This window comes from Channa argus, chromosome 3 (assembly GCF_033026475.1).
Source record: "Channa argus isolate prfri chromosome 3, Channa argus male v1.0, whole genome shotgun sequence".
NCBI classification, from domain to species: Eukaryota; Metazoa; Chordata; class Actinopteri; order Anabantiformes; family Channidae; genus Channa; species Channa argus.
In genome coordinates, this window is record NC_090199.1 from 20,229,083 (window position 1) to 20,246,507 (window position 17,425).

The 17,425-nt window shown below is 40.1% G+C and overlaps 1 protein-coding gene across 4 annotated transcripts; it reads left to right on the forward strand.

The window, feature by feature from the left end:
* Window positions 1–228: 228 nt before the first annotated feature.
* Window positions 229–17,400, forward strand: tmod1 (tropomodulin 1). Of its 4 annotated transcripts, XM_067498350.1 has the most exons (13): window positions 230–529; window positions 3,870–3,946; window positions 4,126–4,174; window positions 4,456–4,592; window positions 7,306–7,462; window positions 8,516–8,632; window positions 10,024–10,113; window positions 11,109–11,239; window positions 11,363–11,470; window positions 11,737–11,880; window positions 12,268–12,412; window positions 13,096–13,195; window positions 14,601–17,400. In XM_067498350.1, the coding sequence occupies exons 4-13, from the start codon at window positions 4,470–4,472 to the stop codon at window positions 14,617–14,619; spliced, it is 1,134 nt and encodes a 377-aa protein (XP_067354451.1). In that variant the 5' UTR covers window positions 230–529; window positions 3,870–3,946; window positions 4,126–4,174; window positions 4,456–4,469; the 3' UTR covers window positions 14,620–17,400. The 4 variants fall into 4 exon arrangements, with proteins under 4 accessions (XP_067354452.1, XP_067354453.1, XP_067354451.1 ...); XM_067498351.1 differs by lacking the exon at window positions 3,870–3,946 and having other exon boundaries at window positions 229–529; XM_067498353.1 differs by lacking the exon at window positions 13,096–13,195 and having other exon boundaries at window positions 231–529.
* Window positions 17,401–17,425: the final 25 nt, after the last annotated feature.

Consider the following 17,425-nt stretch of genomic DNA (forward strand, 5'->3'; position numbering starts at 1 on the left):
AAAATATGACTCACCTTTAATGAAACATTGTTTTTTCTTTACATAACTAATCCAGCTGGGTATTCTGCACTGGACATGTTGACATGCATACAAGTTGTTATTTAAGAGAAGTAAGTAAGTGATTGCGCACGGAGTCTGTCCGACAATGGACGCAGCTCACTAAGTGACATCACTGAGTGACAGGGCAGCCGGGTGGAGGGGGAGGAGGGGGAGGAGGATCTCTCGCCATAAGTTTACTTTGCCCTTAGCGGGAGAGGAGATTCAGCCTCCGCAAGGCAACCGAGAGACGTCCGGGAACTGGAGGAGGAAACTTTGTGAGCACGCCGAAATCTGCCGAATTCAGGATAATCCGCGAGTCATGGACGGCGTCGTCTAAGTGCAGTTTTTGGCGGATTCCCGGCCGGCGCGCTTGCTGCAGAGCGGACCTCGCAGTGCGACTCCAGGCGGCTCTGAAGGAAACCATATCTGGTCAAAGTATTCGTTGCTGTCACCCAGCGGGACCGTCCGGCTATAAATAGCGCGGGAGGAGGTACGGAAATAAATGCAAAATTGATAAGAGGTAGTAAAACAGACAAATTAGTGGCGATCACATCCAGGATAAACCGGGATAACTGGGTTAACGTTGTTGTAAAAACAGTTTGCAGAATGTCACTTAGGAGAAATAAGGACTTTTATGAAAACTCAGGAATATACATAGATGTTTTTTTAAACTTTATCTGTTGGTGTTTTCCTCCTGCTTGATTATGTTTTATTGACTGGTGAAGGCTTCCCCCTATAGTGACACACTGTCCCAAACACCAAAGACCTACACAGGGGATCCTGCTGTGGTACACAGCTGCCTCCGGGTCTCTGACCCAAAACATCGGTGGAAACAAAAATCAGTATCTGTGCAGAATTTAGGACTTAAGAATCACCTGTTTGCATAGGTAGGATTTCAGGCAGGTGCTGTGAGGTAAAACAATTGCTTCTGCACAGCTCCTCTGACCTAACCATCATACATCACAGTGGACTGAATGGAGTCTTGTTATGTTATGGTTTTCTTGGCCCTTTACTTCAGACAAAACCACCTTTCTTTCATTTGGCTCTGCGTTGTTAACTTGGTGTTGCACAGTGTTTCACCATCTTAAGCATGCAAACATGACATCAAAGTCTGTTTTTCACCCGTTGGTTTCTAAACTTATCAAATGAGCAGCTAATGTGAAACAACACTGACCAGTGAAGTCACACATTATGATACTTTGACCTCTGCAGAATGCACAAATGGCCTGACCTCAGGTCCAAGGCTGCAAGCGAGCTGTCAGGCCCCACGTTATACAAATCATGACACATGACTCCGTGCCGGTCCCCAAAGTGGAGACTGAGGACACAGCAGCCTGTCACTTGTGGGTTTGGTGTCCCTAGCAAAATTAAGGATAGTTTAATTCAGTTGTCATCAGAATTGCTAGAATAAGAGAATGATTGTGATCATGGTTTTCATTCACATTTGTTTTTTTGCAAAATGTATCGTAACAACTTAATATCAAAGGCTGAAAGTGCTACAGATTTTTGTTACCGTCTATGCATTGCTTCAATTCTAAAATTAAATACACCAAGTGGACACACTCATTACTGTCACAGCTGAAAATGCACACACTGTCCCGCATAGCCTATCTGCCAGAAGGACAGTTGTCTCTCAGCTGTTTTCTGCTGGGCTGTTTTACAGACTGGTGCAATTCTAATAACTGCAGATGCCATGTCCCAGGAAAGCTTTGATTCTCGAACCATAAGTATGTTGAAGTCTGTGAAAAGACTTGCTAGATAAATATTATGGTAATTTCTTTATGCCCAAGATATGAACTTTAACCAAGGCTGCTGCAGTTATGTTGCTGTAAGCCTTTGGCTACTGTCCCAGTATTTGTAGATCCATCATGCAATCCACCTTATAAGTTACACCTAACATAAGGTTGGAATCCTTTGCCATTTTAGATATCCTGGAGGGGACCTGGTGGGTCAGTGCTGGAATGCAGAAGGCAGTGGGTTCGAATCCCACCACACCAGGTGTGGCCCTACCAGTCCTGAGCCATAATAAAATGGGAGGGTTGCGGCAGGAAGGGCATCCGGCATGCCAAATCCACGTGCGGGACATATTCCGTTGTGTAGACCCCTAAAGGGACAAGCCGAAAGCCATTGGAGTAAATTTGTCAATTTATTAAAAATCTAGGGGTTTTTGTAACATTCATATGCACACGTTGGCCAGCTGTGTGTATGGAATTACAAAGAATACGTCAGATCACTTGCTACTCGCAAATTATTTTTTTCATGACAATGAAAAAAAAAAAGGTTCTTTGAAGTCCCAAAATCTTTTTAGAGGACAAAGGTCAAGTAAAGTGTTTTTGACCTTAACACATGAATTCAGTCTCAGTTCATCTCTGGTTGTTTTTCTCTTCTGCTGCACTCAGTGTTTTCTAATAAAGTAGAGGCCTGTAGAAAGTTATAAATACAGGCACGGGTCTGTTTGATATCATCGCAGCAGGTTAGCATCTTCCAGCGCACTTGCAGCATTTATTGGACTTCAGCCCAGTTCTTCATCTTTGGTTTTGGAAACTTGTCTTGTTGTGGAGCTTAGAGAAAGCAGAGCAAAAGAATGGCACGCTTGACCCTGCCTTTTAGGAGCTTAGCCAAAACACACTTGCTGACATACTTAACATCAAAAAGATCTAAAGTACATTTGTACTCCTTGAATGCAGAATTGCTTGCACTCAGGTTGTTTTTTAGGGTCCATCTCATCTTTTTTACCGCCTAATTTGAGTTAATTCTCATTCTTGGGTGCAGGCTCAGTAAAGATATTATTAGTACTATCATGTGGGAAACTGTCAGAAACAGTTCACAACAAATTTCAAACCCTGACGAAAGGTTTTGATGAACCAGGTCTTAGAGACCACGTATATAGTGTTTGGTGGCGAGACATAAAAAAGGTTTCTCTGCAGATCATCCGTCATCAGTCATCTGGTCCCACAGCAAAGACTCTGTTCTGCCATGTCGACAATTGCAGAGAAAAGAAAACACATCTGCAGTCTCTCCTCACTGCCAGCATGAGACAGAAACAACAAGAAAAATGCATTTCCGGACAAGATATTTGCTTTATCCGGGGCTGGCTTTATACTTCTCTGCAGTGCTTTGAGAAGAAAGACAGAGCTGTGCTTCTGACAGCTCTTCATGGCAGATAGAGTAGGTCAGCAGCAGGTTATGGCACCGAAAGAAAATCTTAGTTTAGATGCACAAAAGTGCCTGGCAGAAAACTTGTCTGCTGTTCATGGAAAACACAAGGAAATTGTCCATGTCGCTACTGTGGCAAATCATATATCTGTGGTTAAGTCAAATCAAAGTTAGTTGCTGATCCCTCGTTATTATGTTTCAAGCTTGTTTTTGTCTTGTCAAACATATATTGTGTATGTTTTCCAAAGTCTGTTTCACGACATCGCTCCTTAGACAGTGTATCGGAAGAGACAAACACCAGAGAACCAATGCAACACTTTATTACAGTTCAAACCAAATCCAAAAAACAAATCCAGTGTTGTAAAAACATAAGTTGCCTTATCAGGAAACTTGGAGCACAACATTATTCCTGTAATCTCTGGCCCAAACACGTCCACAATTGATACGAATTGAGCAAAATGTGAAAAAGATATATGGATATTTAGTATATCTGCAGTGAAAACAGAATTAGATGGTTTGTCATGTTTACATTGTATCACAGGCTTTAGTTTGGAAGAAATGGAAAAGGAAGACAAGCAGTTACTGTATCTGTCCATAGGTAACCAGTGCATGTCTGGCTTTCTGTTTTATAGATCCATCATTCTGTCTTCACTCTATACTTCTGCCTCCTCCAGGTCTCTCTTTCCCAGGAGTGCTGCAGGCACTTGGCTGCCTTCGCTGTTATTTTACCCCTCAGCTGGGGGTCTTTGAGGTGAGCGCAGTCAGTCGTTTTTACAGCAAAGAGCAGCATCAAGTGACGCTCAATTAGTTTGTCTCTGCCTTTTGCTTGTCCACTGTTAAAGCCAGTTGTCCTCACCATTAATGTTCTCATTGATTTCTTGGTTGTTTTCATCCAGTTTTGTTTTTTTGTTTTTTTTTCTTTCACTTCAGGCTCCTGATCTGAAACAGTTTGCCTTTTTCGTGTGAAGGGGTTCTTGAGGTGAGGGAACCAAAAAAAAAAACAGCTTAATCTAAATCTCACATCTCAGACACCTCCATAGAGAACAAGAGACAATGATAGAAGCAAAGGTTTCATTTGAGTTTATTGCTAATTATATGACTAGGTTATCTGTACAATGAATTTAAATGTTAAGATGCCTGACAAGAAAACTGCCAGAAGAAGGTTTATATTCATTTCAATGCTTCATTTATACACAAACTCACAGTTAAATATTTCTGATGATCAGTGTCATTTTACAGTACTTTTATCCATATTTCCAGGTGTGCTGTCCACCATGTCGGCGGTGAGGAAGGAGATGGAGAAGTACAGGGACGTAGACGAGGATGAGCTGCTGAAGAAACTCACAGAGGAGGAGCTGCAGCGGTTAGAGGACGAATTAGAGGAGCTGGATCCTGATGTAAGTTTGTACTATACAGTCCATAAGAAGCCAGTCACTGTATTGATGAGTGTGGGAAGTTACTGAGTCGAGAGTCTCTGTGCTTTGGTTTTCATTTGACATGTTGTTCATTTGACTGGAACTGTCTGTTTTTAGCCAAATCAAAATGTATTTGGTGGAAAAAATTTCTATACCTTTGAACATACTTACGAGTAATTGACTAATGTATGTATTTTTTTTAATAGCATAGGTTCAGTATCTTTTGGACTGCGCCTTCAGTGGTTTTGACTAGTTTACATTTTCTTATTTACTGCAGTCAATCTAAAGGTGATGTGTGGAGTGTAAATGATGATCAACAAAAAATATATCATAAAGAATATATAAAGATTAATTATTCGGTGCATATTCTCGTGTTTGGATACACTTTGGAAGTGTACCAACAAAACTTTCTCAGTCTTTTAAAAAGTGCTGAAGATTAATCGTTCTTGTTCTAGTTCATCTGTAAATTGAATACTCTTAGGTTTTGGTGTATTGCTCAGAGAAAAAGATAGTTTGAAGGTTTTTACAGTTAGATAGCAGTTGCCAAATTGAATAAATTCATTATTAAAATAGTGTTTAATATTATAGAGCGGACAAATTGAAACAAACAGTAAAATGAAATTGAAAATGCTCTTTATATGAATCATTTATTTATGCTTAGTTACCTTTTTTAAAATTCTTTTTCTGATACTGATTGCAGTCTGTCATGCTGCAGTAGGTAGACTAGTGTTTAGTTTTTGGTACTTTTTATGATTTGTTTAGTTCTGCATTAGATACATTCACTGCCAGCGTCATACCCTCAGTGAGTCATCGTGGGTGGAGTTGGTGACAGCAGCTGTAATAGATGTTTGATGAATGTCCAACTGCTCACACAGAGACTGGATTTCCCCTCAATGCCAAGGGAATAACTGAAAGGCTGTATTGTGAAGGACCGTGTGTGTGTGTGTGTGTGTGTGTGTGTGTGTGTGTGTGTGAGAGAGATGCCAGCATGAAGGGACCGTAGGGACTGCATGACGTAAACAGAAGAAACAGTGAGAGGCGTGTGTGCTTACCTTGTTTGTGCCTGTTTATGAGAGAGTATACTGTCTGCCCCTCTGCTTTGAAACACTCTGTTCCCACATCTTTTCCAGTAAGCCACAAAAAAAGCCCCATCGTGTCAGACACACACGTCTTCCATTTGTATTGTGATTGTAGAGAAACTTATTGCCGACCATCTAGAGAACATTTAGTGTTTATAGTACATGCAGATCTGCATCACTCACACACTTACAGTCTACAACTAGGGCGTATACTTTGAGCAAAACACCATGGTCACATCCATTTAGATGTAGGGTGCATTCTCTAACATGCTGCTGCAAACCTGACTGCCTTAGATTACTGGCAAAGTTTCCAAAGTGTGAAGTCATTTTTTACAAACTGACCTAAAACTCCACTAAATGTTTTAGCATCTTTAAGCCCATTTTTCTGGTTTTACGACCCAGTTTATAGGCTGGTGAACAGTGTGGGGAATGTTGCAGCTAAAGTCTAAAGAACACGCTAATGTTAATCTGCATCTGCTGGATGTGTAAATAGGCAGCAGCAAGCTAAAGCTTTTTCACGGCCACCATTTTAAGGTGATCATGGAAAACATCTGTTATTTCTGCTCTAAAAACAAACAAAATGTCTCTTTCTACTTTCTCATTTATAATAAAAAGCAGCTGGATCTCACATTTGTGCTCATCACTAGACAATGTGCATGTTACAGTCATGTTCTCATAGGTGGTAAATATGACTGCTGAGACGATGAAAGAGAGAGAGATCAGATGATGAGCAAAAACCAGAGAGGGAAGTTAGAAGTAGCAAGAGGAAAAGAGTGAGTCCCATGCTGGTAAAAATAAAATGCTGGGGCTGAGTGTGCTGGTGATATATAATGCCATAAAATAAAAAGCTTGGCAGTAATGAAATGATATGGTCTTGGCTTGAATGATGGACCACTACCGGAAATGTTGAATGAGAATAGTTTATTTGCAGATAAACAGACAATCATGTTAACGTGGGCTGTGTGAATCATTTGGGCTGTTTCTGAAACTTATTTGCTGCTTTAGCAGATTTGTTCTTTGCAAGCTTCAGATTAAACGGGAGAGACTGAAGGTAAATGAGAGCGAGAGGAAAGGAGTATGAGCAGTACAGAGAGAGGTCTGAGTGCTGAGAGGACTGATAAGATATGAAGCTATAAGTAGCACTTAGCACACGTTACTTTAGGTTGAAAATAACTTTGTGTGCAGCAAAGCTCTGGGAAATGTCTTGGTGTTGGGTTGGGTTGCAGCAGAGGTAGGAACAGATGTGAGAGTTACATTAACCAGAGCAAATATAATGTACAGTGACACCATCTCCAAATCTACATCACTTTGGCATAATTATATTGTTTTCTTGTTGTCAGCCTGCTATAAAATCGTCACCATTTTAAAAATATGATTCAAATAATATTGTCCCAGTGTTGGGCACATTTTGATAGAAAGTATTGTTAATAAATATCTGCATACTCTACGACAGGTGAGTGCATTCTGTACATAAGCTTGTGTGGTTCAGTTTTTGGTTGAGAAGTTATCCTAATTACTATTTCCATAGAGAACTGAAAAAAACATACAATGAACATTTCAAGACTCAGGGTAGAAATAGTTTGATTGAAATTATGGAAATGATCATCCCTGTCTAGAACGCATTGTTGCCAGCTGGGTTGCGACAAAAGGACCAGACTAAGAAAGCTCCAACAGGAACATTTCAGAGAGATAACCTCCTGGCTCATCTGGAGAAACAAGCCAAAGAACATCCTGACAGAGAAGATCTGGTTCCCTTCACAGGGGAGAAGAGAGGTAGGAACTTGTTTTGTCATAATAAACCCATGTAGATGAAAATTTAATTTTGTCTCTAAGGGCAATAGGACCAATTTTTAAGTTATGACTGACATGATGAACCTCAACACTATTTGGTTTCCTTAAATATTAAAGATGGAGAAGATTCAGATCAACACTCACTCTAACCCTGGTTCAAACAAACCTGATCCAAAGTGCGTCGGGAAACATTCAACTCTGAGGCTCATCTTTGGAAATCTTTGCTGTATGTAATTACGGAGGGATTCAAGCCCACAACAAAGTCCAAAAATGGCGTTTGGTGCCACAAGGCCCCCCTTTATCAGGCCTGTCACTAAGCTACCACCGGTCCAGCATGAACACAGAGGTGTTTGATGGATGGCGTGAGATAGTGGGCATCTCTGGTTGAAACTCTAGAAGGTCCCGCCGCCGTCTCTTTGATCAGTGTCCTCTTTCTGCTCTTATTGCCTTATGCAAACTACACAAAGACCTGATGCATTTTAAATACATTTTACAGACAAAACCTTTAAATCTTCTTTTTTTTAGTTTTTTTTTAGTCTGCACGGCAAACTTTTAAGTACAATAGTGTCTACTTCCTCTTCAAAGACAAAGATGACTATGCTTTGCTCCTTTGTGTGCCTTTAAACTGGTTCATTTTTGCTTGCCTTTAAAAGTGTGTTTAACAACGTACTGATACACATTTTTACACTGGACTGAGAGAGAGACCACACCATTGCCTGCAGCCTGTGTTTAAATGGGAGTGAAAAATGTCTGGCTGAAACTTGAGGAGCTGACCCCACAGAGAGACATAGCAGAACTATTAGAGAAGTGAGAGATCTCAGGGGCTTTATAGTCAGTAAGCCATAGTGATGAGAGCCTGTGGTCAGGTAGGCTCACCTCAGACGGCTCAGCAGTCACATAAGTGAGCCGGTTTGGGGAACAGGACTGACCTCTCCGTCACCAGAGTCATTTACATTAAACAGTGTAGTAATCTACATTGTAAATTTTCTGTCGCAGTGTCATTGTTTTATTGAAATCTGTGTATCTGTGATGCAGGGAAAGCATGGGTGCCTAAAAAGAGGGTGGACCCCATCATAGAGAGTGTGACTCTGGAGCCAGAGCTGGAGGAAGCCCTGGCTAGTGCTACTGATGCTGAACTTTGTGATATTGCAGGTGACACACACTCATGCCTTTACACACACCTTCTCACGGAAACATCTCTGTGCTATGTCCACAATTTTAGTTCCAATTTTCACCAAAAATACTATTTTGTTTGAAGAGCTTCCAATTTTCACAAGAATATTTAAAATACAAGCATAAAGCCACTCTGTGAATTATTTTTTTATTTTTACTGTTTAATATACTAAACTGCAGTCTCATAATTCATCTTCACCTGTTGCATGCTGTCTTTTTATATGAGTCACAAGAATTTCACCTTTACCTTTTCCTCAATATAAATTTCTCCATATTCTAAAGCTCTCCTTCCATCTGCTGCCCACCCTTCTCTCCATCCATCCCTTCATCTCCTCTGTCACCTGCTGGATCTTTCTGTTTGCTGTTAGCTGAACTCCATCCAGGGTATCTGTAGACTGCACACACCATGTGCATGGAAAGATTCTGGTGCTATGTCATGTTCAAAGTGTCAGTTTGTGTTTAACACATAATTAATGCAACTATGCAACTCCACTCACAGCCAGATATATGTCTGTAACCATGCATTCATTACATAGGAGTATCATAGAGCCTGCATGGCAAATGTCTTCCCTGTGGCAAATATTTGGCCTAATGTACAAACAATCAGTCTATTGTTATAACGTGTGTATGACACTTATATAAACTCTTTATACACTGCAGTTAAGAGCACAGAGGTCTTATTTACCATTCATGTATATTTTGACAAAGTCTTAATTTAGTAAACCTATTTTTTCTAAAACACGTGAAAGGCATGATGCACTCTAGACACAGTGAGTACAACATCAAATTATTGATTGTTAAGCAGTATAGCATAACGGTTGAAAGTGGAGTTGTTTAAAGGTAACATTGCCTTTGTGCTAATAGCAGCTTGGTAGCTCATGTTCCCTGAATGTTTGTGCCTTTGCAGACACAACCTTTCCTCCTGCCGTCAATCTCTGATAAAACAAAGTGATAATTCTTTCTTAATCGCTTCTTATATTGTTTTCAGACTAGCAGTTGAGTCGAAAATGGTATTTTAGATTAAGTGCTGACACGGCCTTGACATGTGGCAGCACGGCATGATGGCATTTATTATATATTCGTGGTGTAGAGGGTGGAGCTTCACAGTGATCTGTAGTCAGCCAACAGAGGGCACGACCTGCTATCACCTACAGCACTGTGACTGCTCAGTCTGTCAGATTCAGGTTTGTCTTGCTTATGATTCTGTAAGCTTTTGTGCAGTCTGTATTAGCATGTTGGTCCACTGTATGGCGCGAACTTTCATTACACTTTCTGCTGATATTTCAGCATCTCCTCCACTTTCATTTCTGACTCTCTCTTCATGACCTTCATTCTTTCCCTCCTCATTCTGTGTTCGTGCTGTCTTCCAGCCATCCTGGGGATGCACACCCTGATGAGTAACCAGCAGTACTATGAAGCCCTGGCTAGCAGCACCATAGTCAACAAGCAAGGCCTCAACAGTACGTACAGTAAAGCACACACACACCACACATGTACCAAAACTTGCTGTGCACTGTGTAGCACTATTTTCATTATTGGGAAAAATGAGCCAGTTGCATGAGCTGTGTGCACTTGATTCAGACACATACAGTGCATTTTTTTTTTCAATAATTAATTAATTTCAATAACTAGGTAAAAGTAACCTGAAATACAGCAGATCACTCATCTCACTCCATTCACAAAAGTATTGAAACAACTTGACTTGGGCTTGAATTGGCAGAATACCATTTTTAAAAAAAGATAATAGGTTCAGTCTTTTTGGTGCTTCAGCCCTGCACACATGTAGTTGCAAACATGCATGCATTCGCATATACATTTATTTACAAAAAATATCACAGACATTTAACCTTCTTCTTGTTTGTGAATTGTGAATGTTTGTAATATAATATTGCTTTTTTCCCTCCATCAAACAGACACACAAACGTTTATCTTGCAAGTTCAAGTTTATTAAAGATGGCCAACTATATTTCTACTGTACATGTACTGAAATGATGTCAACAAAAGTCAACTTTATAAAAAACCTAGATTTATTTTGCTTTTGAAAACGGGTCAGAATGTATGCATTTTATGTCAAATATTAATTGAGCTTGTGAGCTAAAGGATGCAAAACCATGATGTGGTTGTTAAAATGTTGTTTGTAAAAAAAATCTACTTGAAAACATGTTTTTTATGTTTAAAGATGGCATGCCCTGAGAAAGTTCACTTCTGAACCAGCAGAGAACCCTAAACGTAGATCATTGTTCAACATGATCACTGCCTGTGGGATGATCCAGATAATACAGTGTTTGGTGAATACGATTTAAAAAGGGGCAAACAGAACCCTAATTGTGTCAAATGAGGAAAAAATACTAAAACTACTTGTGTTTTAATGAGCATGGCTGTCACATTTGGATTTACTTAGATTACTTAGATGTGTCAACACAGGAGTGTGTAATGTCATTCTGTTGTATCCAAGGTGTGATCCAGTGCACCCAGTATAAACCAGTCCCGGATGAGGAGCCCAATTCCACTGATGTAGAGGAAACTTTGCTGAGAATAAAGAGGAATGACCCCGACCTGGTTGAGGTCAACCTTAATAACATTAAGGTAAGTGTGTGTGTGTGTGTGTCGTTTAGAATCACTTTTTTTGTTTTTATTCAGTCTGACACAAAAATATTGAATGAGTGACACTAAAACTTTTCTTTTGGTATTGTGTTTCGTTGTATACAGAACATCCCTATCCCAACTCTGAAGGCGTACGCTGAAGCTCTGATGAAGAACACTGTGGTGGAGAGGTTCAGTATTGTAGGAACCCGAAGCAATGACCCCGTTGCATATGTAAGTCACAGCTGTAACATTGTATGACTCAATTTCTCTACAGTACGGCAGGTCCACATCGGCATAAAGTTTTCATTTGATGGGTTAATTGTTTCTAATATAAACGGTGTGCTTTGTTATTCTAACACTCCAACTTTGGCTTTGTTGTCGACTATTCAGCCTAATGTAGTGTGTGCAAATGCTGTTTGAATAAACCTGTCACGGCAGTAAAGAGCACACAGTTACAAAGTAGTGAGTGAGATTGTATGTGCTGTGTGTGTCCTCAGGCCCTGGCAGAGATGCTGAAGGTGAACACGATGCTTAAGAGCCTGAACGTAGAGTCCAACTTCATTACAGGGTCTGGAATCCTGGCCCTCATTGAGTCGCTGCAGAATAACACCACGCTAGTGGAGCTCAAGATCGACAATCAGGTACCAACTGACACACACATGCATAGTCGTTTACACATTACACACTTACCATGAACAAAAATGTGCGTGTGAGAGTATGTCTGCCAGGTAGTGTACACAGGCCATCTTCGCCACTTCACTCTAATGCAGCCAGATTACACTGTGGTGTGTCATAGTGCACATCTCTGACTCACCGCTCGTCAGTTGAATGATTCACACCTTCTTTTAGTAAAAGTGACGTTGAAAAAGCATATCAGTGCGGCCCCACCCCTTCATTCATTGCCATGGACATCCCCACCTAATCTGCCATGGTGGTGGTTAGTTTTTCTTGTCTTTTTTATAAATGTTTTTGTCCCGTTTTTATCTATTGTTTATCCATCTCTACATCTCCTCCTGTCCCTCCTCTAGAGCCAGCCATTAGGCAACAAGGTGGAGATGGAGATCGCTAGTATGTTAGAGAAAAACACCACGCTGTTGAAGTTCGGCTACCATTTCACCCAGCAGGGCCCACGCCTCCGGGGCTCCAACGCCATGATGAACAACAACGACCTGGGTGGGTTACAGACAAACACATACATGTGCATTTGATAGTTCAGAGGCAGCATTAAGTGATAGAAACTGAACTGGGAACATGACAACAGCCCTTGAGCTGGATTCAAACTGATAACATGTACATATGGTATTTGATGACTTGTTCGCTTCACTATGCTTCAGTTCGTTACATAACTTGAACATGGATTTTAGGATATATCTTGAGTTCTAATAGAAGAAATAGTGATATCATTGGCCCTTGACTCAGTAGTACAGCCAGATCCCCTTGGCCAATCAAAACAGTGCCTTCCTTAGCCATGACATCAGCACTAAGAAAAGATGAGAGCGAGGACAAAATGAGGAAATGTTTCTGGCTAGAAATTTGTATGAAAAATGTACAAACTATGGCCTCAAAAGTTAGAACCTTTCTGGATTTATAAATTGAACCTTATAAGAGTCACAGATTTAGCACTTTAGCCCTCGCTAGTTGTAGATTACATTAAATTGCATAAATCTCTTAGTTTTTATCCCCTGTATAGACAATGTGGTAGGCAGACTTAGTTACACAGCTAAAACAAAAGGGGCTCAGTGAACATTTGGTCTTCTGACATTTGAAAACAAGTTGCAATAATGCTTGCATGGTGTCAGTGAAGTTGAATTGTCTGTCATGAAATGTCATAATTTCTTTTCCTCGTCGTCTTTAAGCCCGGGTCGTCAGGTCCGAGTCTGATGGCTCCTTCACCCTCACTCTGTCTGTTCCTGAGCTGGAGAGGGCCTTCGGGAAAAAGTTCAAGTCCAAGACTAAGTAAAGGAAAAGAAACAGCTGAATCACAGCCTCATCTTTTTCCTTGTTCTTTTCCAGACTACAGCCACCTCCTGTCATCCTCCTCTGAGACTTTCTATTGTTTCTCCACAGCACCTCTCATCTCTTCCCTTATTTTCATCTTTTAGCCATCACTGCTTTACAATGGCCACTCACAGCATTTTCCACATCTGGCTGTTGTTGCTCTGCAGTCGCTATTAATGTCAGAATATTGTTTCTCCTGCCACAGTTTTGTGATTTTTACCAAAAGTCTAAGAATAGAAATAGCAACTATTTAAACATTTCAGAGAAGGCTCTACTTTTGCTCATCCCAGGTAAAAGAAAAGTCAACTTGATGAAGATTCCTGCAATAATAAAATAACCTGCAGTTTTTGTAAACAAAATAATAAACGGATAAAATTACACTGCCAAAATAAAACTGCATACAGTACAAACCAGGTTTGAATTCTGATTCTGCCATAAGGAAGAGTGGATTTCCCTAGAGCCCAGAGAATCCCAGTGATACACCAACTCTGTGACTAAAAAAGTTTCATCTTTATTTGGCAGGAGGAAGCTGTGTTGGTCGTTATCTGTTGCGTTTCCTACATCACTTTCTGATCAGTAAATCTGCAGCTGTTTAATTCTTGGCCATAAGTATATATTTCCGAGGCCTTTTCACTTTTGGATTAGTCTTTCCTCTTGCTGCAGTATTTGTGTCATTCCGCCATTGTCTGGACAAATTCTGTCTTCTCTCTTTAATGTCTGTGTTCTCCTCCTCTTTCATAAACACTGCTATTTCCCAAAGATGGATTAACAACCAGGCAAACTAAGCAAGTGTCGTAGTGCTCCAGACCACGGATGGATTACCGCACAGACCAGACCAGCATCTGCATAAAGTGACTGGCACTGTTTCTTGTGTGGAAGATATAGATCTCAGTTGGAAAGATGAAAAAACACAGAGATGCTTCAAAACATGATGCAAAAGCTATAAAAATTGAAACATAACTTCAAAAACAAACAAACAAACCAAGATTTGAAACTACTCCAAAAGATACAATAAAGAGACACAAAATGCAATAGTACAGTAAATTTGTCAATTGTCATTTTGGATCTCTTTGATTCTGGGGTCCTATATAATAATAGAGGCCCCTCAGGGCAGGTTAATCCAGCTATGCTCATGTCTGCATCTGACCTTTCCGTTCTGCTTCCTGAGAGCATTTCCCATATGTTCTGTTGCCTCTCTTCTTACTTCATGTAAATAAAGCCCTATTTGCTCTGCTTTAATTAAATATTTTTCTAATTTTCTTTGTCTTTCTTTCCCTCTTTTCCTCCTCTCATCTTTTCATCTTTTTTGTTTACCTTTTCTTTCCCTTCTTCTGTGTACCCCCCCTCTCCTTTCTGTCCACAGTAAGAAAGAGAAGGCTTGAGGGAGGACCCATCTTCCCTAAGTGTCGGACGAATGTGTAGATACTAGGACTACGTTCAGTTCCCTGTATGCCTTCGACCATCATCATGTTCTGAAACCTTGTCCCGTAACCCTCTTCACTTTGGTACCCTCCAGAAGACCATGGCCGCCATATCTGCCTCAGCTTCAGAGACAAACCTTTTTTTAGTAGATATTAGAGGATTCAAACTGACTGATCAGCAGGGTCCTTCTGAGGTTGCAGTGTGTGCAAAAACTTAGACAATTTTTGTGCTCCACTGTTTAAATGTTGATTTGGATTCTAGGCCCGGACAACAGTATTTGCAGATCTTTGTATGAATTAATCAGCCATCGATTATGTTGTCATTTTGAATCCTGTAATATCTCATTGAGTACCTAGATCTCTTAAAACAGGGGGCTGGAGGTCTGGTTTTTAATGAGGGCCGGCGTGAAGTATGACAGGCCACTTGTAGCAGTCCCTGTTCCTGTTGATTATTTGACTGAATTCACATCATAAATGTTGCATTGTAAGTTATACATCAAAGCCAATGTCCCATTTTAATAAACCATGTAATTTAGATACTCACTGTTGTCAGACACTAAGCTATACAGAATCTTCAGTGATTGACAGATTTAGAAACCTGGCTACTGTGAGATTTGTCGCTGTATACAGAATATATTTATTTGTGGCAGACCTGGGAAAGAGTCAGACTCCATTCAAATACTTGTCATAAGTTGGATTGATTGTGCTGAATAATGTAACGGGTGTAAAAAAAAAAGAAGAAGCACACTTTAATTACACTTTTCACTATTCAAGCATCTATATAAACAGCCACTACCAAAAACTGCTAACTGGGAATGGCAACTGCTAATTATGTTTTATGAACTGAAATCTAACTTTTTATGAGTCCACTGTAAAATATAATACAAATGCCACCCTGTTATATAGAAAAACAGTAGCTGTCAGCAGTCAACTGTGTTGGTCAGGCAGCAGTAACAGCCAAAAAACATGCAAGTTTTTGAATGGAGTGTTTCACTTTCAACAGGGGCTGGTTTGTTGGTTGTGTTTATTTTTATTTACTGGAGCTAAAACGTGTGCTTTAACATGAAATGGTTGTTACTGTTGACTTACTGTTTACAACAAGTTAGGCATATTCAAGTTTCGGGTGAAATTTATGGAAAACGTAAAAAGTTCATGCTACAGTGATATTATATCATGGAAGTAGGGCTTTTAAGTAGAAGCACGCAATGGTAATTACTTCATCTCAAACACTTTATTGAAACCAAAGCTAACAACAGTGGTGGGTGGACCACAACAAAACATGTCAGTGTCTCAATAACTTGTCAGTTGTTTGGTGTCATCTTGGTCTCATGGTGTCGAAATGTGAACAGCATGATGTTCACTGTTTTAAATACAAATGGTCATTGAACCAGAAAATTTAGTGGTCAATTCATGGATGAATCACGTTTTGATTTTTGCTGTTAATCACCTTGTTATAAAACAGAACGGTATCAAATAAGTACTGAAAAAATGAGTAGTTGGACATGTGCATTTAAAAGTTTAGAGAAGGTCAAATTAAGTTCACCTGTAAAGGTTATAGTGCATTTTAAGTTAATTCTGAAATTTCACCCGAAAGCCGAATATCCCTAACTTCTTGTGAGTCGTGTATACATTAATGCCTCAATTATGGTTGGAGTATTTCTGTAATGGATGTTAGTTGCCAATTTAAAAACACAGAAAACCTCTAATGCGTTTCAGCTTTCACAGTACACTTGTCTGTTTGCTACATGACCATTTACTTCTTGAACATATAACAGGTCTTAACTCAACCACTGAACATCTGAACATGGCGTTACAAAGAGTTCACTGAGGAAATGATCTGCTCTACATAGACAGAACATCTAGTTTGTGAATGCATGTTTATGTCCTTGTTACCAACTATAATGCCCAACTGCATGTTGGTGACAACTTTATGGGACTTTTAATTTGAAATTAACAGCACAATAACTGCTAACTGTGTACAGTATAAATGACAGGGAACGATCTGCACTTGTTACTGTTGTATGGATCAAGATAAAATGGGGCTTTATGGCCTGCTTTGCCTGATCCATCCATCCGTGTTTCCTGGATGTGTAAGATACATTGATGAGCCACAACACTAATGTTGTGGTGGACAGGGGTCAGTGGGGTGCATGCACCATCCATTCTGACGTGGTGCATGCATAGGTGGTGCACAGTGTTGCTGATCTGTGTACTGTTACTGAAAACGTCGGCATGTTTAAGGGTTAGAAAACCCATTGGGTTATTTCATACAGTATCACTGCTTTCTTCCTTTCTCATCAGTCCTGTGGGTGCTCACCCATTGGTAATTATCGATATAGACGGGATGTAAACATTTATATACTGATCGACTGTATGCTAAAGAGGACAAGGACTTTGCTCATGACACTCGCAGTCTTTCTGTGTCCTGTTCTGTCCAGTGTTTTCTGATATTGTAGTGCGTGAGTCTGTGTTTTGTTTGATAGTTCACCTTTTGTTGGTTGGATTTTTGATTATGAAACAAAAAGCTTGAAAATAACAAACATTTGGTTGGATCTTTTATCTGGATACGTAGAGTGCAACAGGACAACAGTGCCACTCTGTGGTAAATGGAAGACCACAAGACCAGGTCAGTTCAGAGGAGCCCATTAAACCATAATGTGTATTTACTTTGAATGTTTTCTGTTTTGTCATTTCACCTGAGATCCTAATACAGTATTCTGAATGTTGTTCCTGCTGGACAAAGCTAGTATTGTCTGCCTTTTCAGAA

Excerpts from the sequence above, each read along its gene's own strand:
- tmod1 (XM_067498351.1), top strand. The coding sequence starts at position 4,470 with ATGTCGGCGGTGAGGAAGGAGATGGAGAAGTACAGGGACGTAGACGAG. Across the intron at positions 7,463-8,515 it reads CTTCACAGGGGAGAAGAGAG|GGAAAGCATGGGTGCCTAAA; the intron begins GTAGGAACTTGT and ends TCTGTGATGCAG. Across the intron at positions 8,633-10,023 it reads TGAACTTTGTGATATTGCAG|CCATCCTGGGGATGCACACC; the intron begins GTGACACACACT and ends GCTGTCTTCCAG.